Source organism: Sinocyclocheilus anshuiensis, unplaced genomic scaffold (assembly GCF_001515605.1).
Source record: "Sinocyclocheilus anshuiensis isolate Anshui unplaced genomic scaffold, SAMN03320099.WGS_v1.1 scaffold1141, whole genome shotgun sequence".
NCBI lineage: Eukaryota > Metazoa > Chordata > Actinopteri > Cypriniformes > Cyprinidae > Sinocyclocheilus > Sinocyclocheilus anshuiensis.
In genome coordinates this window covers 227,032-249,986 of record NW_015554222.1, presented here as the reverse complement: position 1 = coordinate 249,986, position 22,955 = coordinate 227,032, and the positions used below count along the sequence as shown (strand labels likewise).

At 37.2% G+C, this 22,955-nt stretch overlaps 1 protein-coding gene across 1 annotated transcript in view; it reads left to right on the top strand.

The window, feature by feature from the left end:
* Positions 1-22,955, top strand: part of LOC107671155 (FERM domain-containing protein 4A) — an 83,296-nt gene that overhangs the window by 26,159 nt on the left and 34,182 nt on the right. The window contains exons 2-4 of the mRNA XM_016464018.1: positions 12,690-12,755; positions 21,322-21,416; positions 22,289-22,381. Coding sequence (XP_016319504.1) covers positions 12,690-12,755; positions 21,322-21,416; positions 22,289-22,381 — 254 coding nt within the window. The remainder of the gene's footprint in view (positions 1-12,689; positions 12,756-21,321; positions 21,417-22,288; positions 22,382-22,955) is intronic.

Sequence of the window (22,955 nt, the reverse complement as noted above, 5' to 3'; positions counted from 1 at the left end):
AGCAGGAGAGATCTCACACACGTTTGAAGTGCTCGCATGTGGGTGTATGTTGCTTTTTTTCCATGGATTTAACTGGAAACACATTTTCTTCTCTCATAACACACACATGCGCTGACATGAGGCACAAAAAGAGTCATTCCCGGTCTCTTTGTGCATATGGCCCCCTTTTCTGTACTGGCTTCTATATGTAGAGAAGTTACAGGTCTCTTTAGACCATTCATTCTCACGTACATCTGAGCGCAGTTATGATGATCCTCAGTAGTCCAATAGTATACACACCTGTACAGACACAGGTGCTTTGGTGTCCATCCCAATGTTGTTGGATAACTCTTTTATGGTGCACAATTACTCCTTTAATCCCTTTAAAGATCCGAAACTCTTTTATGACCCACAGCTAATACAACCACGGCTTTCCCGTAAGGAAAATACCATAAATTTCTGCTGTTAACCTCACTCACACCTGGATTCGTGAAGATTCTGCATATAGAATTACACAATTTCGGTATCAACACGAGCACACACTCACCCAGGGCTCATTGCAGAGACTGTAGGCGATCTTTGATGTGATTTAAAGGAGGTTTGTAACCACTAAGATTATTCATAAAAAAAACCCTCCACCCACAGCCAACATCCTACACCCTAAAAACGGAACCCCACCAAAGCCCTGTGGCTCGTCCACCCCCAGCCCCTGAGCTGGAGATGATGAGAACATGGCACATGAAAGAGTCTACGGTTTGGTTTGGTTTGGTGTTTGCTGTTTTTGTGTTTATCATCCCAGCAGATTTTATGACTGCAGCATGAAACAGACAGCAAAAAGAGATTCACTGTAGTCCATTCGTAAGAATATAGACTCAGAATGAAAACACACTCTGTCTCTGTTGTTTTAAAGTCATATGATTTTCCTTCTTCCATGGACTGAAAACATAGATTGAGCCATGAAGATTTGAAAAGGAAAAAAAAAAGTAAAAGTATATGATGAATTCTATATAGATAGATACAGTAGATAGATAGATAGATAGATAGTGAGAGAGAGATTTATAGCCTGTATTTACTACAGTATATTCGTTTGTTGTATATGAAACTGCAGTTTAAACAGTCATCGTAATTTCTCTTTGTGAGTTCCATTGAAAAAAAAGTAGGCTAACCCATTTATGATTAGAACAACGTGAGGGTGAGAAAATGGTGAGCAAATTTTAATTTATGGATGAACTGTCCCTTTAATAATTTTTTTAAGTCTCCTCTGAAGTTTGACTGACTATAATGTCGTATAATCCTATATGCACTACAATTCAAAAGTTTAGAGTCTGTCAAATGTTTTAACGTTTTGAAAATCTCTTATGCTCTTGATCTCTTATGCTTTTGATCAAAAATACAGGAAAAAACAGTATTATTTTGAAAAATTATTACAATTTAAAATACATTTTTCTATTTGAATATATTTTGAATTTACTCATCATCATTACTCCAGTCTTCAGTGCTACATGATTCTTCAGAAATCATTCTAATATGCCGATTTGCTGCTCAAGAAACATTTCTAATTATTTTTACAGTTAAAAAGGCTTCACTCTCTTTGCTGAATAAAAGTACCCCAAATTTTTGAAAGGTAGTGTATATGTTGCTTTTTTCTAGATGAAAATGAAAGTCTGTGTGTGAATGTGGGCAGCAAGGACAAGGGATGAACTCCATCTTGATTCAATTATAGGTCAGCTCTGTTTAAATCTAGTTCCAACATTACTGGCCACATACAGCCGCAACCTCACTACACATGCATACATACACACAAATAGCATTCAATCCTTCATCCATCCAATTTGGTTTATGTCAGCCATGCAACCTGTACTCATGTCTGCAGAAGGAGAAGGGTAACCTTTGTGACTGCCTTCCGAAAAATAACAAACCCCTCAAAATATACACACATACACCCTGCTTTGTCTCTGAGCCTGAGGCAGTGAGACAGAAATAACCAAACTCCGAGACTCCTAACCAGAACCACATTTCCTTTATTGAGAAAGCCAGAGAAGGCAAGAGAAGTCGGTTTCCCATATTTTTATACGTTTTAAAGGAAATTTCAGCCTTTCATTTTCACAGAGAACATCGCAATCTCTTCCTCTTGTATTCTTCTGGCCACTTTAGACACAAAAGATGGTACGCATTAAAACAAATTGTGTGCTTTGGTCTGGCAGACATGGGTGGGATTGGTCTTTCAGAAGTTTATTTTAGAACTTCTCTCTCACCAATCACAGTCGTGTGAGCCTGGACATTCTCATTTATTCTGAAACGCCCCCACAGTATCAAGGGTTTCCTTTCGTACAAATGTTCCCCTCCATCCACACACAGAAATACACACACTCTCCCTGTTTTAAACAACGGGCTCTTGTGACACTGTTCGGACCTGTGCCCAGAGGAAGGAGCCAATAAATGAAGTTAAAATATGTATTAGAGAGCGCAGAGAGATCATGAGGGACTGTTTCAATTGGACCGTGGTGTTTCCGCTGTGGCTGAGTGTCCAAAATCAGCAGCGATACGAACAGCCGGGATGTTGTGGTTCTCAGTCACCTTGCGCACCTCCATAATGTTCCCCAAAAAACCTTTCTGTGAACAGTTCTTAAAATAACCATTATTTTTTTTAGTGTGAAGAACATTTTAATATTCTAAAGAACCATGAAGGTTCCATGAATGTTATAGATTCTTAATGGACCAATAGATGATTGCATTATATTGCACAATATTGCATATTGATTCCCCAAAGAACCTTTCAGTGAACATTTCCTAAGAACCATAATTTTTTTGTGAGTGTGTAAAGAAGCTTTTAATAATCTAAAGAACAAGTTTTGACTATAAAAAACCTTTCGTGCAATGGAAAGGTACCATGGGTGTTAAATGTTCTTGGAAAGATCAATGCCAATAAAGAGCTTTTTTAAGTGTGCATAATGATTCAAATCAGAGATGATTGATTGGACTGTCATCAGATCCAATCAGATCCAACAAATATATTGAGATTCATTTGATCTCGGATGCTTGAGTTTGTTTATTGATGGTGTTATCACCAGCAGTCGGATGATAATGAAATGTAAGCCTGCAGCCTAATTGCATTATGTTTGGAGTGTTTTTCAATTACTTTTCAAACGTCTTCCCATGAGTATGTGTGAGAGAGTGATGAAGAGAGATGGAAAATTCTGACCCTCAGTGCAGTCTTTCTCTCCATCGTTCAAGTACATTTTAAAGCAAGGCTGAAAATCGTTTAACCAACGGCTGTGGAAATGATTCTGTGCTGTATCATATTTTATCATGGCCCAGTGCAGAGAGATGCAACTTTTACAGCATTGCTTTTAAAAACCTAAGGGATTTTCACACTATAAAACTTTCCATGGTTCTTTTTAAACCCCAGGTTAAGTCAGTTTTTAATCCTGGGTTAAACGGAGTTACAGATAACCAATCAAAAACTAAACAATGCTTACCTCAATTACTGATGTGCATAATGCACTTACAAAACATAAATATTAATGCACTTGCATAGTTTTACATGTAAACTTTTACGTGTTGTGTTTAGTTTATGAGTGAAGGAAAATCTAAAAATGTCAAATGACGACAGAAAATGTTGCCTTCTATTATTTTGTCTTTGCTTTTGTACTGTTTCTAAAGGCACAAGACAACCAGAACGAATTAATTGCACACCATTTCCACAGATGGACAAGCTGTATTACATTAAGATAAAAATATCTCTGATTTTAAAAAAGTAAAAACGTAAATTCTTTGTGTAATTATTTGTCATGGCATGAGAATTATAGAAATAGATTTTGTGAATCGTTATGCGGAATTTATGCATACAGGCTATGACCCTTAAAAGGAAAACACCTTCTAATTTTTGTAAAAGTTTTCTTGAGCCCTCTGCAATGTTGATTTTGCGGTGAAACGACCGTTAGACGTCTGTGTGAGTTCACACAAATCAGCTCTCTCTAACAGTCGGATTCAGTCTGAAAGCATCTTTCAAACGTTTCTCTCTCCTTTTCCCCTCTTTCGTACACCCTGGCCAAACCAAACGGGAAGGGAAGTCTGAATTAGAAACGGAGGGGCGGAAGAAGTAAGGCAGAGGGAGAGAAAGAGTGCAACCCATTCCCAAATGTTTCTGCTGCAAATCCAGATGTGGATCTGTTAGTCATTGGTCAGTGAGTGTGCAGTTTCACAAGACCAAGGAGCTCACAATTTACATCCTACCTTCTTGTCCACTCTTTTAAAAGTTTTACTGTTTTTCCACAGTGCAGAAAATCCCTTACAGTCGTAGTGTCAGATGGTAATACTGCGGTACTTTGATATACCATACTGAAAAGTTGCCATATTCATATACCATGGTATTTGCACTGTACCCCATGGAATTTCAATGAATATGATGGTACTGCTGGGTACATTTTCAAAACCAAACCAAAACATGCCATTACCATAGTACCATGTCAAAAAAATAAAAATACAAATAAATACTATTTTAACCTCTACAAAAAGTGGCAGCAACATGAAAGTAAGGATATCAGGTAATATTGTGGAGATATCATGGAAATTCCAAAAGTACCATGCTACTACCAAGCTTTTCAGACATGATACTATTTTGGACATGTATCTCCATCTGATATTTAAATAGTAGCCTACTTAAAGGTAGTTCCAAGAAAACCATACATGTCTAAAAATATGGTAGTACTAGTAGGCTACTTTTAGTAGTGTAGTGGTAAATTTTTGGACAAATGCAGCACTTGAATATCCCTGGTGTAAACCAGTGAAACCACTTTTAATTTTAAGTTTTAGTTTATGTGCTTTTGTCATTTTATTATTATTATTTTTTAATATTTATGTTTAGGTTTTATTTATTTTTCAGTTTTAGTAATTTTGGTAGCCTACTTATACAATTATTTGTATCACAGCCTCTCCGGTGTCACTGGGGGAAAGGCGGAGGAAGAGGAGCAGGCAGCAACAGCAGGAGGAGGAGGGTTGGGGTTTGCTGTGGAGGGACTGCTAGCCTAGTTCGTGTGTGTGTGTGTGTGTGTGTGTGTGAATAGTGTTGTGCGGAGCTGCTTGCTGGACGCGGGCCAGCGGTCCCTGTGAAGCAGCGCGTTGAGAGCGGAGAGGGATGGGATGGGATGCGCTGGCACTGCCGCTGTCAGTCCGCTCCGCTCCGCCTGTGTGCAGCTTCACCGGGGATCACAACAACGACATGGATGATGCTGACTGCGAGGATGATTTAGGCCGGCGTGTGAACGTTTTCTCTTCGGATTTAACTCATTCGGATTACTGTTGTTGTTGGAGAACATTTATCTCTTAATTCGGTGAGGAATTCACATACGCGGGAGCATAAGCGATTTTCAACAAGGTAAGTTAACGTAAATCGCGCGCACGTCTCGCGCTTCCCGCTTCAGTCAGTCAGTGAGGGACGATGGAAGGATGGATGCGTTAAATCCGCGGCTTTATTCAGTTTTGTACTTAACTAAACAATCATACACACATTTTACAGTCATGCGGATTAAAACTCGAGATAGAGTACTGATTACTGACCATACACGGAGGATATCATCGTTAAAATCCGTTTTTAGGAGGTGAAGAGGGTCCTCAGAGTGTAAACTGTTCTGCAGCTAGCCTGCTAGCCACTCAACGTTACCTCAGAAACACCGAGGCATGTTATGTGAGAAATACTGCGTCGTTTTCTCATAATGTTGATGTGTTTTGACGAACATCATCCTTAAGGTGATTTTACAAACTATTAATGTTGCTTTTTAAGGAGTTTGCTTACTAAACTTACTAGCTCATTAGCTTTGCTTGGTCACAATTACTGCCCATTCAGACTCATTCATCCATTTTTCCAAGCCTGTTAACCTGTGTTGACAGCTGAAAATGATCAGATCTGCTGCGGATAGTGACAGGAACTTAAAAGGATTGCATGCATGTGACCATCACGGTCATATCCTTAAAATCCTTGAACAATGCAGCTGTATTAGATTTACAGGAAATGTCCTATGACAGCCTCATTACATCAACATTTTTGGGATGTGTGTGTGTATATACATAATATATTTTCTTTCTCATGATTAAATGTGATCGTAATGCCTCTAATATTAAGATATGTTGATTTGGGCTGTCTCAAAAACTTCTCACTTCCACAGATGTATTTCACTTTAGTAAAATTGGTTGCAATGTCCAATGAGATGTGAACTGCCTACCTAGACAGCATCATAGCTGCATTGACCCAAAAATGCTGTGTAGCTAGACAGCTCAGTAGAGCATTGTCACATTGACACATTTTTGGGCTTCATAGATGCATTCCAATGTTATATATGGTTGCAGTTTCCTATGATACACTCATAGAAAGGACTGTGTCTTGAAACCTAATGAGATGCCTATTTAAACAGCATTTTTGGACTTAGATGCGTTATCTGATTTAGTAGCAATGTCCTATGACATCCTCATAGGATGCAGAAGTATGCAGAGATGTGAGCTTTCAACCTAGACAACATTTTTGGCATCATAAATGCCCTCAAAATGCTGTCTCGATACCCAGCCCATTAGGTTTTGAGGCACAGCCTGGGATTGGGGTCTGTCTACAGACTAAACAAAGCAGACTGTGCTGTGTCTATCGAGGCAGCTGTGGTCCTGCCGGTTCAGGGTGACGGATGTCTTTTTTTTGTGTTGCTCAGCCTGTGATGTCTGCAGTGCAGGGCAGCAGTGTTAGCAGGCTGATGTTCTCTAGCACACACGGTCAGGCATGAAAACAGACCTGTAGTCGCCTAAACTTTTATCATTTGTCAGTCTGCACCATTCGTGCTCGAATTTGTGATGAACATTGATTTTTCTGGCTTTGTGGTGTCCATGTGCATGTGTGGTCAGTGTGGTGCACTGTCATTTTGTTGTCGTTGTGCATCAAGGGGGAATAATAGCTAAATGCCCCTTGCTGTGTGTACAGGGTTGTATGTGACGGTCTATCATCACGAGGACGTCAGTCACCTCCAACCATGTTTAATGTCTTGTGTCTGATACGATCTGAATTGAATGTTTACTAATTCCAATGCTCTTATATCTCTGTCTTCTACACATCATACTGCTCAGTGACAGTGTATATGAAGCTAACATGTAGCTTAGGATTTAATACGGATAAACTGCAATGAAACCCTAAACAGGGCATCAGGGTCAATCTTAAATCTGCACTAGAGAGTGGGTTTATCATCAGATCAGATTATGTTACGCTGTAATAGTCTCTTCTGCACTGTGCATCAGATTAATGGCACCTTATTATTTTGGGGGGGAATCTAATTGCGATTCTTTTTAAAGTAAAATTTGTATTTATTTAAAAAAAAAATTTTTTTTTTGGAAAGCTCCAAGTTTGCTGTGCTTGACTGTAGGGCTGCACAATGTGACTATAAAATAACAATAATTATTATTCTTTTATCTTTATTAATTATTATTATTTTTATGCTGATGATTATTAAATGTATTATTAAAGAAAAAAAAATATTACTATTGTGATGTTCCACTGCAAAATAAAAAATCAAGTATTTAAGAAAAATATTATAATGCTAATAGTAATGCTTAATAATAATAATTTACAGTACAACTGTAAAATTACAATACTAATATTTATGGCTTTTTTCAATTTAATTTCAAACCATCAAGCTGTTATTTTGACAGAAAAGCACAGGGAAGCCTTAAAGTTTCTCTTTTGTGGGCAAATATAAATGCTTCTAAAGTTGTCATTACAAGTTGGGGAAGATGGTTGGCAGATGTTATGTTCCCAAACGCGATCCAATCTCAGAGAAGATTCAGAGACGAGTTTGTGTGGCAGCATTTACTGTGAACCGAACTGCTCTTCAGACACTGCAAACAACGGATCATGTGTTGTTTGTGTGTAAAAGAACAAAGTGCCACACTTCACTCAGAAACATGCTGTGTATATACTTTAATTAAATGACACTAAGCCATATAATTGTGCAGCCATTCTTTTTTGTCTATAAAAGAATGACAATGATTTACAAAGATTACAGTGACTGAAATGTGTGTTATGTGATTTTAATGACATCACAGGTTCGTAGGGCATTGCGAGTGTAATGTGCCTCACTGGAGTTCAGCTGAGGAAGAAGTGACTCACCGTTCAGTGATTACAGGCGAGGCATTTTGTAACCCCACACCAGACACAGCATACAAACACACTACTGCAAACAAACCATTCTCACCACCTGATTGTTAGATTCTGGAATTGTGGTTGAGAGCTGTTTACCTCCCCCTTCAGATAGACCCCAGTAAGGAGTATTCTCATTCAGTGGAGCGGAGGTGTGACATCTTGAGCTTCAGGCTGTAAGGATGTGCTCCCATCACCAGCATGCTGTTTGCTTCATTCAAAGCCTCAGGTTTAATCTCCTATTGTGTGGTGGGAAGTGTTCCTTTCAAGCATGACTCAGACCTTAAGAGGTTTAATATTAGGGCTGTAGCTATCGATTATTTTAGTAATCGAGTATTCTGCAGATTATTCCATCGAGTAATCGGATAAGTACACTAAACCCATTTAATGTATTTAATTGTCAAATTGCATTCAAAATGCAAATACAAATATATCAATAAAAATAAATAAATAAAAATTCAAAAATCTATTTCACATTACTTTAAAAAGGTAAACAGTACAAACTAAAACTAAGGCATAAATCAAAATAATAGTAATAAAAAGAATAATAATAATACCTAAAATGCATAAATAATATTTTATTTTAAACATAAAACATTGAATACTGATATTTAAGATTATTTTAAAAACGAAAAAACTACTTTCTTTCTGTGGTATTTTTATGCACAATGGCGTTTAGTCTTTCACAAAACATAGCGAACGTAGGGACATCATAACTAGCCAACATATTGATTTACGGTCTTAAATATGTCCTGTGTGTGGGAGTGAATGAGATTGAATTCTGCTGCTTGACTGGGAATCGTGCTGCATGTGTGTAAGGAGAGTTTCTATTTTTGTCACCATGACCTAGTATTTACACTTGATTTCACCCTGCTGTGAATGTGCTTTCACTAATCCCTTTCTCTCTCTCTCTCTCTCTCTCTCTCTCTCTCTTTTTAAAGTCTGGTCCCTGTTTTTATACAGTCTATGGTCTGTTTATCGGGTTGTGCGTCAGTAATAATGGTCCGTGGGGAAACACGGTGTTCCGTGTGTAGTTACAGTAAATGGACTAAACGAAGCCTTGATGATTTTTTTTATTCGAGTTACTCGAGGTATTCGAGGAATCGTTTCAGCCCTATTTAATATGGTGATATAACCAAACTGCAGTGCTTTCAGGCTACCGCAAGTTCGGTAATAAAGTTTAACCTTTAAGATTGGAAATTCAGCCCAATATCAGCCATCACAAACTTTGGCTTCTGGGTTCTGCATCTTTTGCTTGTTGTGAACAGGCCCACATGGAATCTGTGCCCTCAAAAAGCTTCACAGATCTCCGCAGAATTGGAACAACCATCATTCACAGTTCTACACTTCCCACCACACTGTTTGTTTATGTAATGTTTTGGCTGATTTGAATATACTTTCAGCAGCCAAAAAGAGTGTAATGCTCTGTTTTACTTTGTTTAAATCCATTCCATAGGATTCTGCAGGTTAAAAAAAAAAATCTAGTTTTGAGTGTTTAATTAGGATAATATGTCTACAAGGATATTGTACTTTGGGGAAGGATTGAGTAAGACTATTTATTTTTTATAATCGATCACATTTTTTTAAAAGTTTAGTTTTTTTGTGTTTATGATATATTTACAAGGATACTGAACAATGAGGAATGTTTAAGTTAGAGTTCATTCATTTATTTTATTATTTGTTTATTGTTTTTAATAGGTTAAATGTTGAGTAGGTGTTGGCTGGGAAATTTTAATTTTTTAGTCCAGTTTGATTTATTAGGTTGCCCAAATGAATAATCAGCTAAATTTTTTATTTGATTGTTATTTTAATTTATTGTCTTGCATTACTAGGCTGGTTTCTGTTTCTTAGGGGTTGTTTATATAACGCTTTAAAGGGGATCAGTTTGGTTTTTGGGCAACTAGTAGATTAGTGAGCTGTCATTACCCATCCCCAAACTGGAGTATATATATATATATATATGGTTTTAATGATGCTGCAGTGGTTTGGATCAATTATGCTACCCTTTATTTTCTCATAAATGAATATCATAAAAGTTAGATGAGCTGACCTAATTGGGTCATGTGCAGCTCAAGGGAAGGAATTAGACATTTAAAAAAAAAACAAAAAAAAAACTCATTAAAGGCTGGACCACATTCAGGTAAGCCCATTCATATTGATTTAGGTTTGTCTTTATTATATGGAAATGTGATCTCACTCAGTGGTTAAGGGATAAGAATACAGATGTTGCTTGAGGGCATGTTATGCTGAAGACAGGATACCAGCTTTTATGAGATAGAGTTGGAGTTAGATTCAGTGTTAGCACGACCAAGTGAAATTCATCAAGTCAAGTCCCCCCTGTAAAAACATTTTCACAGGTCAATAACGAACTCACACCAGTCTGTTCAGACACACACACACGCACAATTAATCATGTGGTCTGTCACATGCTTGTGCATTTGAGGTTGTGTAGCTCCACTCAGGAACAAGGCAGAGGAGAAGGGGAAGAAAGGATGTGTTTCTAGTCCTGTGACTCCCCTCCTCCAGTCTTTTCCCCCCACGTGTGTGTGGAGGAAATGTGAGCCATGCTGCTTTTATCAGCCTCATTGTTTGTGTTCCTCAGGGACGCCGCTTCCTGATGGCAGCCAGAACGCTCCACATGTTCCCATTCTGATGTCCTTACATACACCACCACGCTGAAAAGCTCAAGAAATGTCTTGTGTTTTTCTCTTTTTTCCATTTTCCTTTTAACTTGGCCTACATATAAAGGTAGAGGGGGTGGATGAGAGCGTGAAAGCATGGAGGAATAGAAAAAGAGCGCAATATGGCACAATAGAGAGAGTGAGTCTCTGCAATACTGCTTTCTGACTCGTACAGGATGTATAAACAGGAACCGGACGGAAAGCCCACTGATGGATGTGAACTACCGCCACTGTTAGTATCACATTCACAGACTCTAAAATCCCTCGAAACATTTTTTTCTTTAAGAGAAAATAAACAAAAAATGAAAAGCTCTCTTGAAGGGAAAAGAACAATGGAAGTATCAGGTTGCACTTTGGTTCTTTGTACTCGAGTTGTCAAACCAGCTCAATCCTAAAGGCAGTATAACTCACGTGATGACATAGCTGTTAGTCAGACTCTGTTCTTCACAGATGTGTCTGTCCACCTGCTCGTACTGGGATGTTTACTATACGGCTTGGCACAGAAGCAGCGATCTTAAGTAAACACTCACAAAAATAGTTTGTGAGAGTGAATGGAAAGCTAGTGGGAGTGAGCAGTGATTTGAGATCTAACGATAGGAGCGTGCAGTCGATAGTAACCAAACATGTTTCATAGGTGGAATACATCTGGACTACAAACGTCCAACTACGCCCTGTGGGAGGCCTTCTGAATGCACATACTCATTTTACCCTGGAGGAAAGTGTGTTGTTAGTGTGTTTGTTTTTCTTGCAGACTCCATTTAATATTAATTATAAGCAGTCCTCTCAGGCTTTGATAAAAAGAGACATTTCTCACCATGGCAGATGGCAATCAAAGCACTAATCAGATTGTGTGCTGGTGCAGGTATCTATTTGACATGGCACAATCCCTCTTTCATCAATTAGTGCTGATTGAGGGGAGTTTTATATTAGGCCCTGTAAGCCCTGATCTCTTGGCGGTGATACATTTTAAATAGAAGCTTATGTACGTGTATGCTTATGATGTATATACTATACAAAGTGATTTTATGTAGTTAACTGCAGTTTTGAGTATTTTTTTGAGTGAATATTTTGTCATCATTTAGTCAATGTTATACCAATCTATATGACTGACTTCTGCAGAACACACACACACACAAAGATATTTATGAAGAAAATTTTGACTGTTTTGTACATAAAATGAAAGTCATTGGGGTCTAGAACAGAATTTTCATTACAAAATTTTTCTTTATGTAAAAGCCACTTGTTTAATGTTTAACAGTACTTGTGGTATTGGCAATTTCAGATAAACCTGACCCTAAACAAGTAAAAACTAAATAAACTGTGGTTGGTTGCTTTTATATGTCATTCAAAAAATCTGCAAAGTGTTAAAATTACACTATTTTTAGATGGGAAGTAGTAGTCATTATCTCATTTCTGACCTCTGACCATAAAAGTCTGCAAGTACTCTGTAAGTGAAATGACATTCTTTTGACCTGTTTATTATTTGTTTTATAATATTTGATTTCTAAATGTAGTAAAAATTGGTGGTAGTCACGTTAAGTGTGTCTGCAATTAATATATATTTTAACCAGGAGGAGTTAAATCAACATACACTTAAAACGTCAAAAAAAGATACTCACCATCAGCACTGAAGTGTGAGATAATTCACTTTAAAAGTGTGTGCGTGTGTGTGGGAGAGAATGAGATTGAATTCTGCTGCTTGACTGGGAATCGTGCTGCATGTGTGTAAGGAGAGTTTCTATTTTTGTCACCATGACCTAGTATTTACACTTGATTTCACCCTGCTGTGAATGTGCTTTCACTAATCCCTTTCTCTCTCTCTCTCTCTCTCTCTCTCTCTCTCTCTCCCTCCACAACAGATGACGGAAGGGCGGAGATGTCAGGTCCATCTCCTGGATGACAGGAAATTGGAGCTCCTGGTACAGGTAAGACAAAATACTTTTTTATTTACAACAATTCAGATAATGGTACAGCATGACCAAAATGTGATATTGTAGGTTTTTAAGTGTATTGGTGAGAGAATTGATTCTGTTTGACTCACCAGCACAATGTCCAGTATTAGTGCAGAAATATTAAAGTTGAATAACTCTTGAAATATATAGGTGTGAAGTTTTGGTGCATGTTTTTGTCATAAAGGCCTCAGGTTTCCTCTTGGAAAGTCCTCTGAGACTTAATTAATGTCTTGTGGAAATAGGGGGCTTTTTATCGGTCTGTGTGCATGTATGAGTTTAAATGTTTGCTCTGTGTGTGCAAATGTAATATGACTCCTTCTCCAATGCCCTTCTCCAATTTCACAGCCAAACAGACCCTGAGATCAGTTTGCCCTGACATGAACTCTATCATATGTTTGTGCAAATGTCTCTCAAGTGTCTTTTAAACATCAGTACCACAATAGTCAATCTGGCAGGCTTAGGTTCCCATAACGACACCAAACCAGCAGCCTCTCAAGTCACCCACCCAACCACGCATACAGCGGTCCCCTCCTGCATAAAACACTCCATAAATCCTACTATCAGAACACAAACATCTTCTCTCAGGATGAGTTCAGTTTCCATAACAACCCCGTCTGTCTCCCATGCCCTATCAAGCCCTCAGACCTCAATATAAACAGAAGTGTCTCCTCAGCACAGCTTTGTTTCCTCAACACACATTCATATGAACTTTCTCAGGAAATCTAATCATGAAGTAAACGCTGCCTGTGGCATCCTAGTCACTGAACACATGAAGAATAAAATTTTATAATACTGTTCTATTCTCTTCTGTCTTGTTCTATTGTCATGTTATATTCTATATATTTTTCTCATTTATTATATTCTAATTTTCCATTCTTATTTTCTGTCTGTTCTATTGTTTTATTATTTATTTTCTCTCATAGTATTTATTAATATATTGAATTAGCTTTTATTATTGTATTTTAATTTAAGTTTTAGTAATTTTATGATGTGCTTGTGTCATTTTTTTATATTTCTATATAGCTTAAATTTATTTTTGTTTGTTTTAGTTTTAGTGATTTTAGTACTTCAACTTATTTTATTTCAATTAGTTGCCAAGACAGTATCTCAAATAATTAAGTTTTTAATCTAATATTTATATTTTGTTTCAGCTTATTTCAATTCTTTGAATTTTTTATAACACTCATTTGGTTCTTTTATGTCCTATTATATTATATTTTGCTTTGTTTTCTTCTGATTACTTTCTGTTATATTTTCTTCTGTTTTATTGCTATCTTTATTATTCTTTAATATTCTGTTCTGACCTGCTCGATTCAGTTCTATTTGTCTTTCTCTCTTTCATGCTCTCTCGCTCTCTCATGCCTGTTCGGTGCGGTTAGGTGACCTGATTCCTCTAGACTCCAATCCAGTTTAAACTCCATCATAGTTAGAGAAATGTAATTTCTGAGCCTCCTCCATCTCTCATTTTCCACACACTTTCTTTCTGTCCTCTAAAATGCTGGTTGAGTTGATTGTGGTTTGAAGTTTTGATCTGATAAATAGAGAAATCTAGAAAGGAGAGGAGGTGAGAGACCAATCAGGTAAGAGGATGAGAGAGGAAAAGAATGGATTTCCAGGAAGAGATAAAAAAAAGAAGGGATAAGGCAGAGGGGTAGTGAGTGTGTTGCCTCACTCTCTCTACAGTTTATGATTTATTGAGCTGTTGCAGAAACACTTATTCCATAATCTTTATGCATTTGTCCTACTTTAGTCATGAGTCCTTAGATATATGTTCTTTTAGCATTGGCTAAAAGATTTAGCCCGTTCTTTTTGCTTTCTGACTTCTCTTTTTCCTCCTTTCTCTCTTCCTCCATGTGGGCGGATGTTCTGGAGAAGGTTGTGTAGGTTAATCATGCCTTTGAGAATTCTGCTGTTATTCCAAGTTATTTTTTTCTGCATGTTGCATTGAGGAACAGCTCTTCCCTCTTTCCCTTATTTTGATGTTAGGTTAATGTACCTAACAGGGTAATGCTACAGGATTTTCTGTGAATTTAAGTAACTGGTATACTAGATTTTATGTTCTACTCACTTCCATTCATGTGCATTTGAAAGATCATGTATGCAAACATATGTGTTGAATTGTACATTTGGAGACATGCATAATTTGCTTGGCAAAAGGATGTTGGACCAAAAGGCATAACTAACTTCTTGATTAAAATGTAAACGGAGGAAACTCTAATTGTAGCAGTTTTGTATAGGCTTAATCTCTTTTTTTAAGAAACTTAAATACAAACTTTAAGATGAGATGTTGTGGGGAAACAGGAGTAGATAGTATTTTTAAATTTACAGTAACTAACAAATAAAAAAGCCTTTTACAACCTTAAAATCCAGTGTAAACACCCTTTAAGATGTAAAACACCTTACATACAGTATGCAGTGGTGAAATCATTGTCTGTTTTGGTTGTACTGATGGGTCTCTGTTGGATCTTTCTGTAGCCTCATTTATCTGCTTCCTCTTCCTCCTCACTTCTTCCTTGCCTCATTAGAGGCAATGTACCATTCTGAAGGTTATCATGGATGATCTTACACTGTGCGACTGGCAATAATTTTGTGAATGATTTTATAGTACCATTAGAGACTGAACATTGCTGCTGTCTCATCATTTGAGGGCTTATTTGCATACAGTGCTGTTGAAAACATCTAGTTTATATTGGCTTTAGTGGAGGTAAATTTTTGTGTTTCCTTTTTTATTTTCTGTTGGCAGTTAGTTTTGACATGACTTTGGTTTATAATAAGGTAGACAGTCTTACAATACAAGAGCTGTCAACAGTCTTGTTAAAATTTTCCCCCAACTTGAATAATCTTGCTCTGTTTTTCAGCTGTCTAACTGCTCGTTAGCATCTCCCACCTGTCTCTCCACAGCAGGCTGTAATTTTGTGAGTGATGTGCGTTTAGCGTGTGTATTCGTCATTTTCCATGGTGAGTCAAAGCAGGTGCTGTTGGTTGGTGGTTCTCTTGTGTCCTAGCTCAGTCCTTCCTCTCAGCTGTAATTTACACTGTCTGTCAGGAGTTTGACAAGAGCATATTTGGTCTCTCTTGAAGAAGACAGACCTTTGAGTTTGAGGTAGGGGTGGGGGATATGGCAAAAATATAATATGATACCACAATAGTTTTTTTCAGGAAAATAATGATTCATGATTTTATCACGATTCTTTGTCATGTTGATTTTACTATTTTGCAAGTTGTCTGAGCAGTATAGCCAAACTAATTTCCCTATTTTAAAAACAAAGCCTTATAAGGTAACAAAATGGGCGAAAGTGGACGAAGGTAAAAATATTTGTCATTATTTTATCGTTGTTATTAAAAAATAAGAACAAAGATACACATTACAAATACACAGAATATACAAATAAAACAAACAGTGCTTTATTTTTCAGATACAGTAGGTGCATTTAGCAGTAGCAATCAAGAAATTGAATTAACTAATATAAAAATAAAACACTATATACACTAAACACTTCACTGTATAAATTATACATTGATTCTTATTAAAGCAACTGTATTAAAGTTCTTAAGTCAAGAGCAGTGAGTGATTTTTCTCTTTGTTTTTTTGTTTTATTAAAATTAAAGGGATAGTTCACCCAAAAATGACAATTCTGTCATCATTTACTGACTTTCAAGTTGTTTTAAACCTGAAGGAGTTGCTTTCTTCTGTTGAACATAAAAGTTATTTTGAAGAATGTGGGTAACGAAACAGTGACTTCTGCAGTATTTTTTTATTTTTTCCTACTATCAAATCAATGGGACCAGCAACTTTTTGGTTACCCACATTCTTCAAAACATCTTCTTTTGTGTTCAGCACATTGAGGAATGTTTAACCAGCAAGGCTTTAAAGCACATGCAAATAATGTACTTTTGTGACTGCGAATCAGTGCAGTGTCCCGTGAGTGTAACTGTACCGCTGAGTTAACATTTGATGTGAAAGTATGTCGCGTTGTACAGTATATATTGAGACGGAGGAGCCAGAACTGCAACTGATAGAATGTGTGCTGTAGCACAATACTACGATATTTCTTCAAAAGCAGATTGTGGAGACATTTTAATCGCAGACGATCCAAAATTGTGATTTCACACACCCTTAGTTTGAGGGGCTAGATGATACACTTAAACTACTATAAGGTCTTAGTTTTAGACTTATTAGATATCTCTTAGATACCTTTTTTGGCCAAATTTCCATCAAAGCAATTACAGAATGTATTGCAATAAGCTTGGTGAAAAAATAAATCCAAGATGGCAGACGAAATGAAAGAAATGTTAGCTAAAATGTGAGAATTTTATAACCATGTAACACCAAAAAATCAATGAAGATTGTTCAGTCTATTTGAAAATTGCCTGTTTTACACACTATTTGTGTTTGCTGTGTTTTTTATGTTTATTAGGGCACCATTTGTGTGTTTGTGATGTATATAATTGGGCATTTCTAATCAACCACTTGTAAAGTGACATATCTAAAGGTAACTGCCTGTTTAGACAATAGGCAACAAGGCAGCTCACTTTGTTTTGGAACAGACCCATTGTTTCCCACAATTGCACTTCCTTCATAAATGTATTTACACTGGCTCTGTGTCAGATTAAAAATGTAAATGTAAAAAACATCTGTGTAAATGCACTTTCTTTATATAATTACATCTTCAGATTTGAATTCTGTTATTTTACAGTGTATAGGAGGCTTTAGAGAGAAGGACACTATCTAGTCTGCATTCTTGATCAGATCAACATGTGTTTTAACAGTGATAAATCCTGAACAAAAACCCTAGCGTTGCTTTGTGCTGAAGTCATTCCGTGTGATGAAAGCCGACTCACATCTCTCATCTCTGTGATCTAGACCTGACAAGACCTGACGGCGTGTGTTCTTGTCATCGCTCTTCCGTCCTGATCAGTCACCCACTGTTTAATGATATTAAATCACAACAGTCCGGATATTCTTCCTCACAGTCACACGCACTATCACATGCTCCTCCATGTGGAAACATATGTCTGTGATTTGAATCAACCTCAGTAAGTGTAATGGCAGAGAGGAGATGATAGGCATCCCACATTAAATCTGTTAAAACCATATAGCGCTCATATTGATGGCCCTTAACGCAGACTAACAGGATATTAATACTTCTTTATTCTTCTTATCTACACATTTCAGAGACTCTGAACACATTATTATATCAGTAACTGTCATAATCAAGTCTAGAGGCTAATCAGAGAGAAAATGAGGTGGAAAGAGATAAAATATACTGCCATTCTTTAAGAAAATGGACACGGTTTGAGTTTTAGCCCTCTTTATTTTCTCAGCTGCACAAACACACACACACATACACCACCAAAAATGGGTCCAGATTGAAGATTGCGGTCATATTAAACCCACTTCCTCTTCTTACCGCAGACACACACTTACACATTCACTTTGGCTAATTGAGGAAGCAAGCTGTTTCACACCACGTTGCTTTGAATGATGAGATTAAATGTGCCAATTGATTGATGTGGTACAGAGTTGCAGGTCTCACCTGAAGAACCAGAGGCGAACAATCTCACAATATTTAATGTTTCATTTTTGATTAAGCACAATGTTAATGCCATAAAAGAATATCTAAAACAAGATGTCTTGCTGAAAGCTGGGTTTTTGAGATCAGACCTGAAGGGAGAGTGGTGAATCAGAGAGGACCATAATTGCAGACTCAGTAGACGTTGAGGTTTTTTAAAACTATGATGATGATTTGCTTCTGACACAAATCTGTTCCAAAACCTAGTGGGTTGCCTCATTTTCTGCTCTCTACATAGGAAACTACCTTCTAAGGTGGCATCCTTACTGAAATAGATGATTTGAGACACTCAAGACGGGAGGGTTTAGCATTAACAAATGTTATTTAGCTAACAACTCTAATGCAGGATTTTTTTCAAACTGGGGTTCATGAACCCCTGGGAAAATCACACAGGAACTAACCCCTGCTTATTGTTGTGCTCTTATGCTCCAGATAACTCTTAAGTGTTATCTAGGTGGGTAGCTCACTAGGTTTTGCAACAACTAAGAACTACCTTAGCCCAAAGCTTAGCTAGAAGACGTACATTACAATTTAAAATTTCATACTACACAACATAAGTAATGATGATATTGTAATTCTACAGGCTGTAATCTACCCCTAGTTCTTTCTTTCTTTCTTTCTTTCTTTCTTTCTTTCTTTCTTTCTTTCTTTCTTTCTTTCTTTCTTTCTTTCCATAAGCCAAGGTTGTGGCAGTGATTGTACTTTTGCTCCAGATTTTGCTGTGCTATTTTTAGGGTGTGTGGGTGGGTTGGCTATATTATAAAGAGTGATGTTGTTTTGTGTGTGTGTGTGTGTGTGTGTATTATGTGTGTTTTTATTTCAAAATGGTCTGTGTTGAAACTGAAACAGTAATTAAAGTGTTTTGAACACAGGCTCACACACACAATGCATGTGTATATCGAGTACACATCTTGTTTAAATTAATTTGACTAGTTTGATCTTTCTCAGACTTTATTAACATAATTTCATCAATAATAAGTGTGCACATAAATGCAGATAGACCTTATGAAAAACTATACAAAAAAACTGGCAGAGCCTTGTAAAAAAAATATGTATGCATACACACCCCAAACATACACTACTGTTCAATTTTAGAACTGTTTTCAACATTAATAATAATAAAAAATGTTTCTTGAGCACCAAATCAGCATATTAGAATGATTTCTGATGGATCACGTGACACTGAACACTTGAATAATAGCTGCTGAAAATGTAGCTTTAGCATCAGAGGAATAAATTACATTTTAAAATTAGGGCTGTGCGATATGGACAAAAAACCTATCACGATTTCTTTGATAAATTTTGCGATTTTGATTTTAATCGCGATTTTGACACACTTACAGTCATAAAAGCATTCAGTGTGAATTTGAAACATATTTCCAAAGGAAACCAATTAGAGCTTTATCAAAAAGCTGTAACATGTCTCTAGAACAAACATAAGGCAAAATAATCACTAAGTAAAGGTGTAACAAAATGTCTCTAGAACAGACATATGGCAAAACAAAAATTGGGTAATCAAACCATCAAAACAACAAAAAACCCGGACTAAAGTCTCTCAAATAACTACAATTAGAACAGTGGCAGAAATTAGCTGCTTTAAATGTTTAAAGGTTTTCTGCTATGGAAACCAGCATGTCCACCATTTCTGGTTTCAAGCATGAACGTTGGCATGTCACCACATTCCCTCCTTTGCTAAACACCCTCTCAGATCATGGTGAGCTTGTAGCTGGAATGCACAAATATTTTTGTGCAAGCTTGCTCAATCTTGGGAAGTTAATGTGATGTAGTTTCCACCACAGAAGAGGATCTTCCTCACTGTCGATAGAGGGAGTAAGCAGGTAGCTGTTCACCTCAGAGGCAATGGCTTCTTCAAGTTGCAGAGATGCTGGCATGGCTGAGACAGTCATGAAAAAGCTTCCCAGACACTGCCTCAGGTGTTGAAATAGATTTGTTGTGTTACCCTGTTTTGCCGCAAAGACAGATCGACAGGGCTTGCAAATTACCTGGCTCTGTGATAAATCATCTCTCCTGAATCCAAAGTACTCCCACACCCCTGATGTTGATTTTTTGGGGGGGCACCAAGTCCTTTTCCTGTCCTGAACTCATCTTCCTTGTTTCTGTATCCTACTATCTGTCGTTATACCCGGTTCTGTTCTCGCGCTCCATTTAGGCGTGCTGCATTCTGATTGGTTCGGATAGCATACTGCGGGAAGTCGGGGGTGCAGAAAAAATCGTGCTATAAAACAATTTGGCAATCGTGCATGCTCAAATCGTGATTTTATTATGATTTCAATGAATCAATGTAGCCTTGATGAGCATAAGAATCTTATTTCAAAAACATTAACACTTAATATATTGTGAATAAGACATTGACGTCAAGAGGTCAAGGGAAGTTAAGGGAAGTTAAATGCTTTCTACTCATTAATGGTTGTGTGTGGATATATTGGTAGGATGGTAAGCTGTACAAAGATGTCCCAGGACACCAGTGATTTCAGCCAGTGACACACCCATGGTTTACCACACACTTTACAATCACTTATACACAAAGGGAAAGCCCAAAGCTTGCAGAATCAGAGATATTGTGACTGGTGTCTCTCAGTTTTCCAGATTGTTCTGGGTGTTTGTCAGTGCTCTGTACATCTTTGTATTATTAAAAATAATGATTAATCCTTCTTAAAAGCAAATATCTCGGTTGCATGAGCATATTTCCGATACTGTTTGTGCAGCAAATCAAGCTCTGTTCAAGATGCAACACACATTGACTGCAGACAGACAGAGTCGGCATGAAATTGCAGAGTCACTGCAGTGCATCAATACTCATCAGAATACAACGTTCACAGCCTGCCAACTCGCTGACCTTGTGTGTGTGTGTGTATCTGGGTGTTTTTGTCTGGGTGTGTGTACGTTCTAAACCAAAAGATCTCTTTTGTGATGAAACATGTTTTTTTTCTTTCTGTCTCTCTCAGCCCAAGCTAATGGCAAAGGATCTTCTAGACCTGGTGGCGTCCCATTTCAACCTGAAGGAGAAGGAATATTTTGGAATTTCTTATGTAGATGAGACGTACGTATACCCAAGACATCCTATTAAATATTACATCTGCCTGTAATCTATGAGAAAAGGTGTAATCATGAACAGTTCAGCTCTCTGACTGTGCCAGGACTGGATGAGTGAGCATGCTGTGATAATTCCACAGGGAGATGATGACAACCAGCTCTTCATTTAGTCCTACACAGTGTGACCTACTGCTGTGCGACATTTGTTAGATGTTTGTGTGATTTCTTTAAGGCACACACTCACTCACTCAAGAGAAGCGTCCCGTCTGTTGTCACTGCTGGTGTGCTTGGTGGAATGTGTTATTTGTGGTTTCCAAAGATTTTGAAATGTTGTGAGGTGACCTTTGATCCAACCCGCTGTACATCCTTCCCAACATGGGGTTGACAGTTTGCATTCGCCAAGAACAACATGCAAATGGACAAATGCATTTCTGTCTTCACTCATGTTCTTCAGAAAATCAAAATAATATGTTAATAAATTGTATAAATATTCATATAATTTATTAATATAGATTGTTGTACTTTATAAAATGTATTAGGTAATATATAATATATATATATATATATGTATATATATGTATAATGTCATAAGTAGAATCTACTTTTGGATTTATAATTACCTTTTAAAGATTATATATCAGTGTGCAATCGAATATCAATGCAATAATTTCCTGAGTGCTTTTTGTCATCACTGGCTAAATTATTCATGAAAATGCGCATGTGATGACTTCTTGAACATAAAACAGCCCTCTTTTGGCTCATTTTCCACATGATGTTTTATGACGTTATGTGGCGCTATAAATGAGAAAATAAGATGTTGCAAGACATTTCCGGTTGCTGACAGATGTTCTCAGTCAATTCTCTTGGGCTATGTTTCAGGAGTCATTTCAGCTGGTTGCAGTTAGATCGTCGTGTTCTGGAACACGAGTTTCCTAAGAAATCTGGACCGATTGTGCTTTACTTCTGCGTTAGGTAAGTACAGCTGCAACAAAAACACAACAAAACGACAATAAACGTTTATATGTTTATAAATATATATAGATAGATAAATACATACGTACAAACATACATATTTCTTATTTTATTTATTATTAATATGAATAGGGCTGGACAATAATTCAATATCAATATGTATCGCGATATAATTTTTTTCAATAACGGTGATATGATTTTTAAACACATTTCCGATATTTCGATATACATTACCAGTGTTTCCCATACATTGATTTATTTGTGGCATTTGACTTTGTTGAATAAACATGAGCACTGTGTGTTTCAAAATCAAAACGTGGCGCGGGTGTTTTGTATGAATGTATCTCTGAAGGGAACCGACTGTCTTCAGAAAAGTTTCGATAGCATTTTCATTTGATCTGATAAAGTAGCGTTTATGAGCGGAGCTGCTTTGATTACAGCCGTTACCGGGGAAACCGATGTTTCTGCCGCTCTCAAAGCGCCTCCTGCTGGCAGACAATCAGTTTGCATTTTAAATAAGCCCGTCTCTAGCAGCATGTTTTTGTTGTTGCTCTTTTTTTTTCTGCAGCAACTC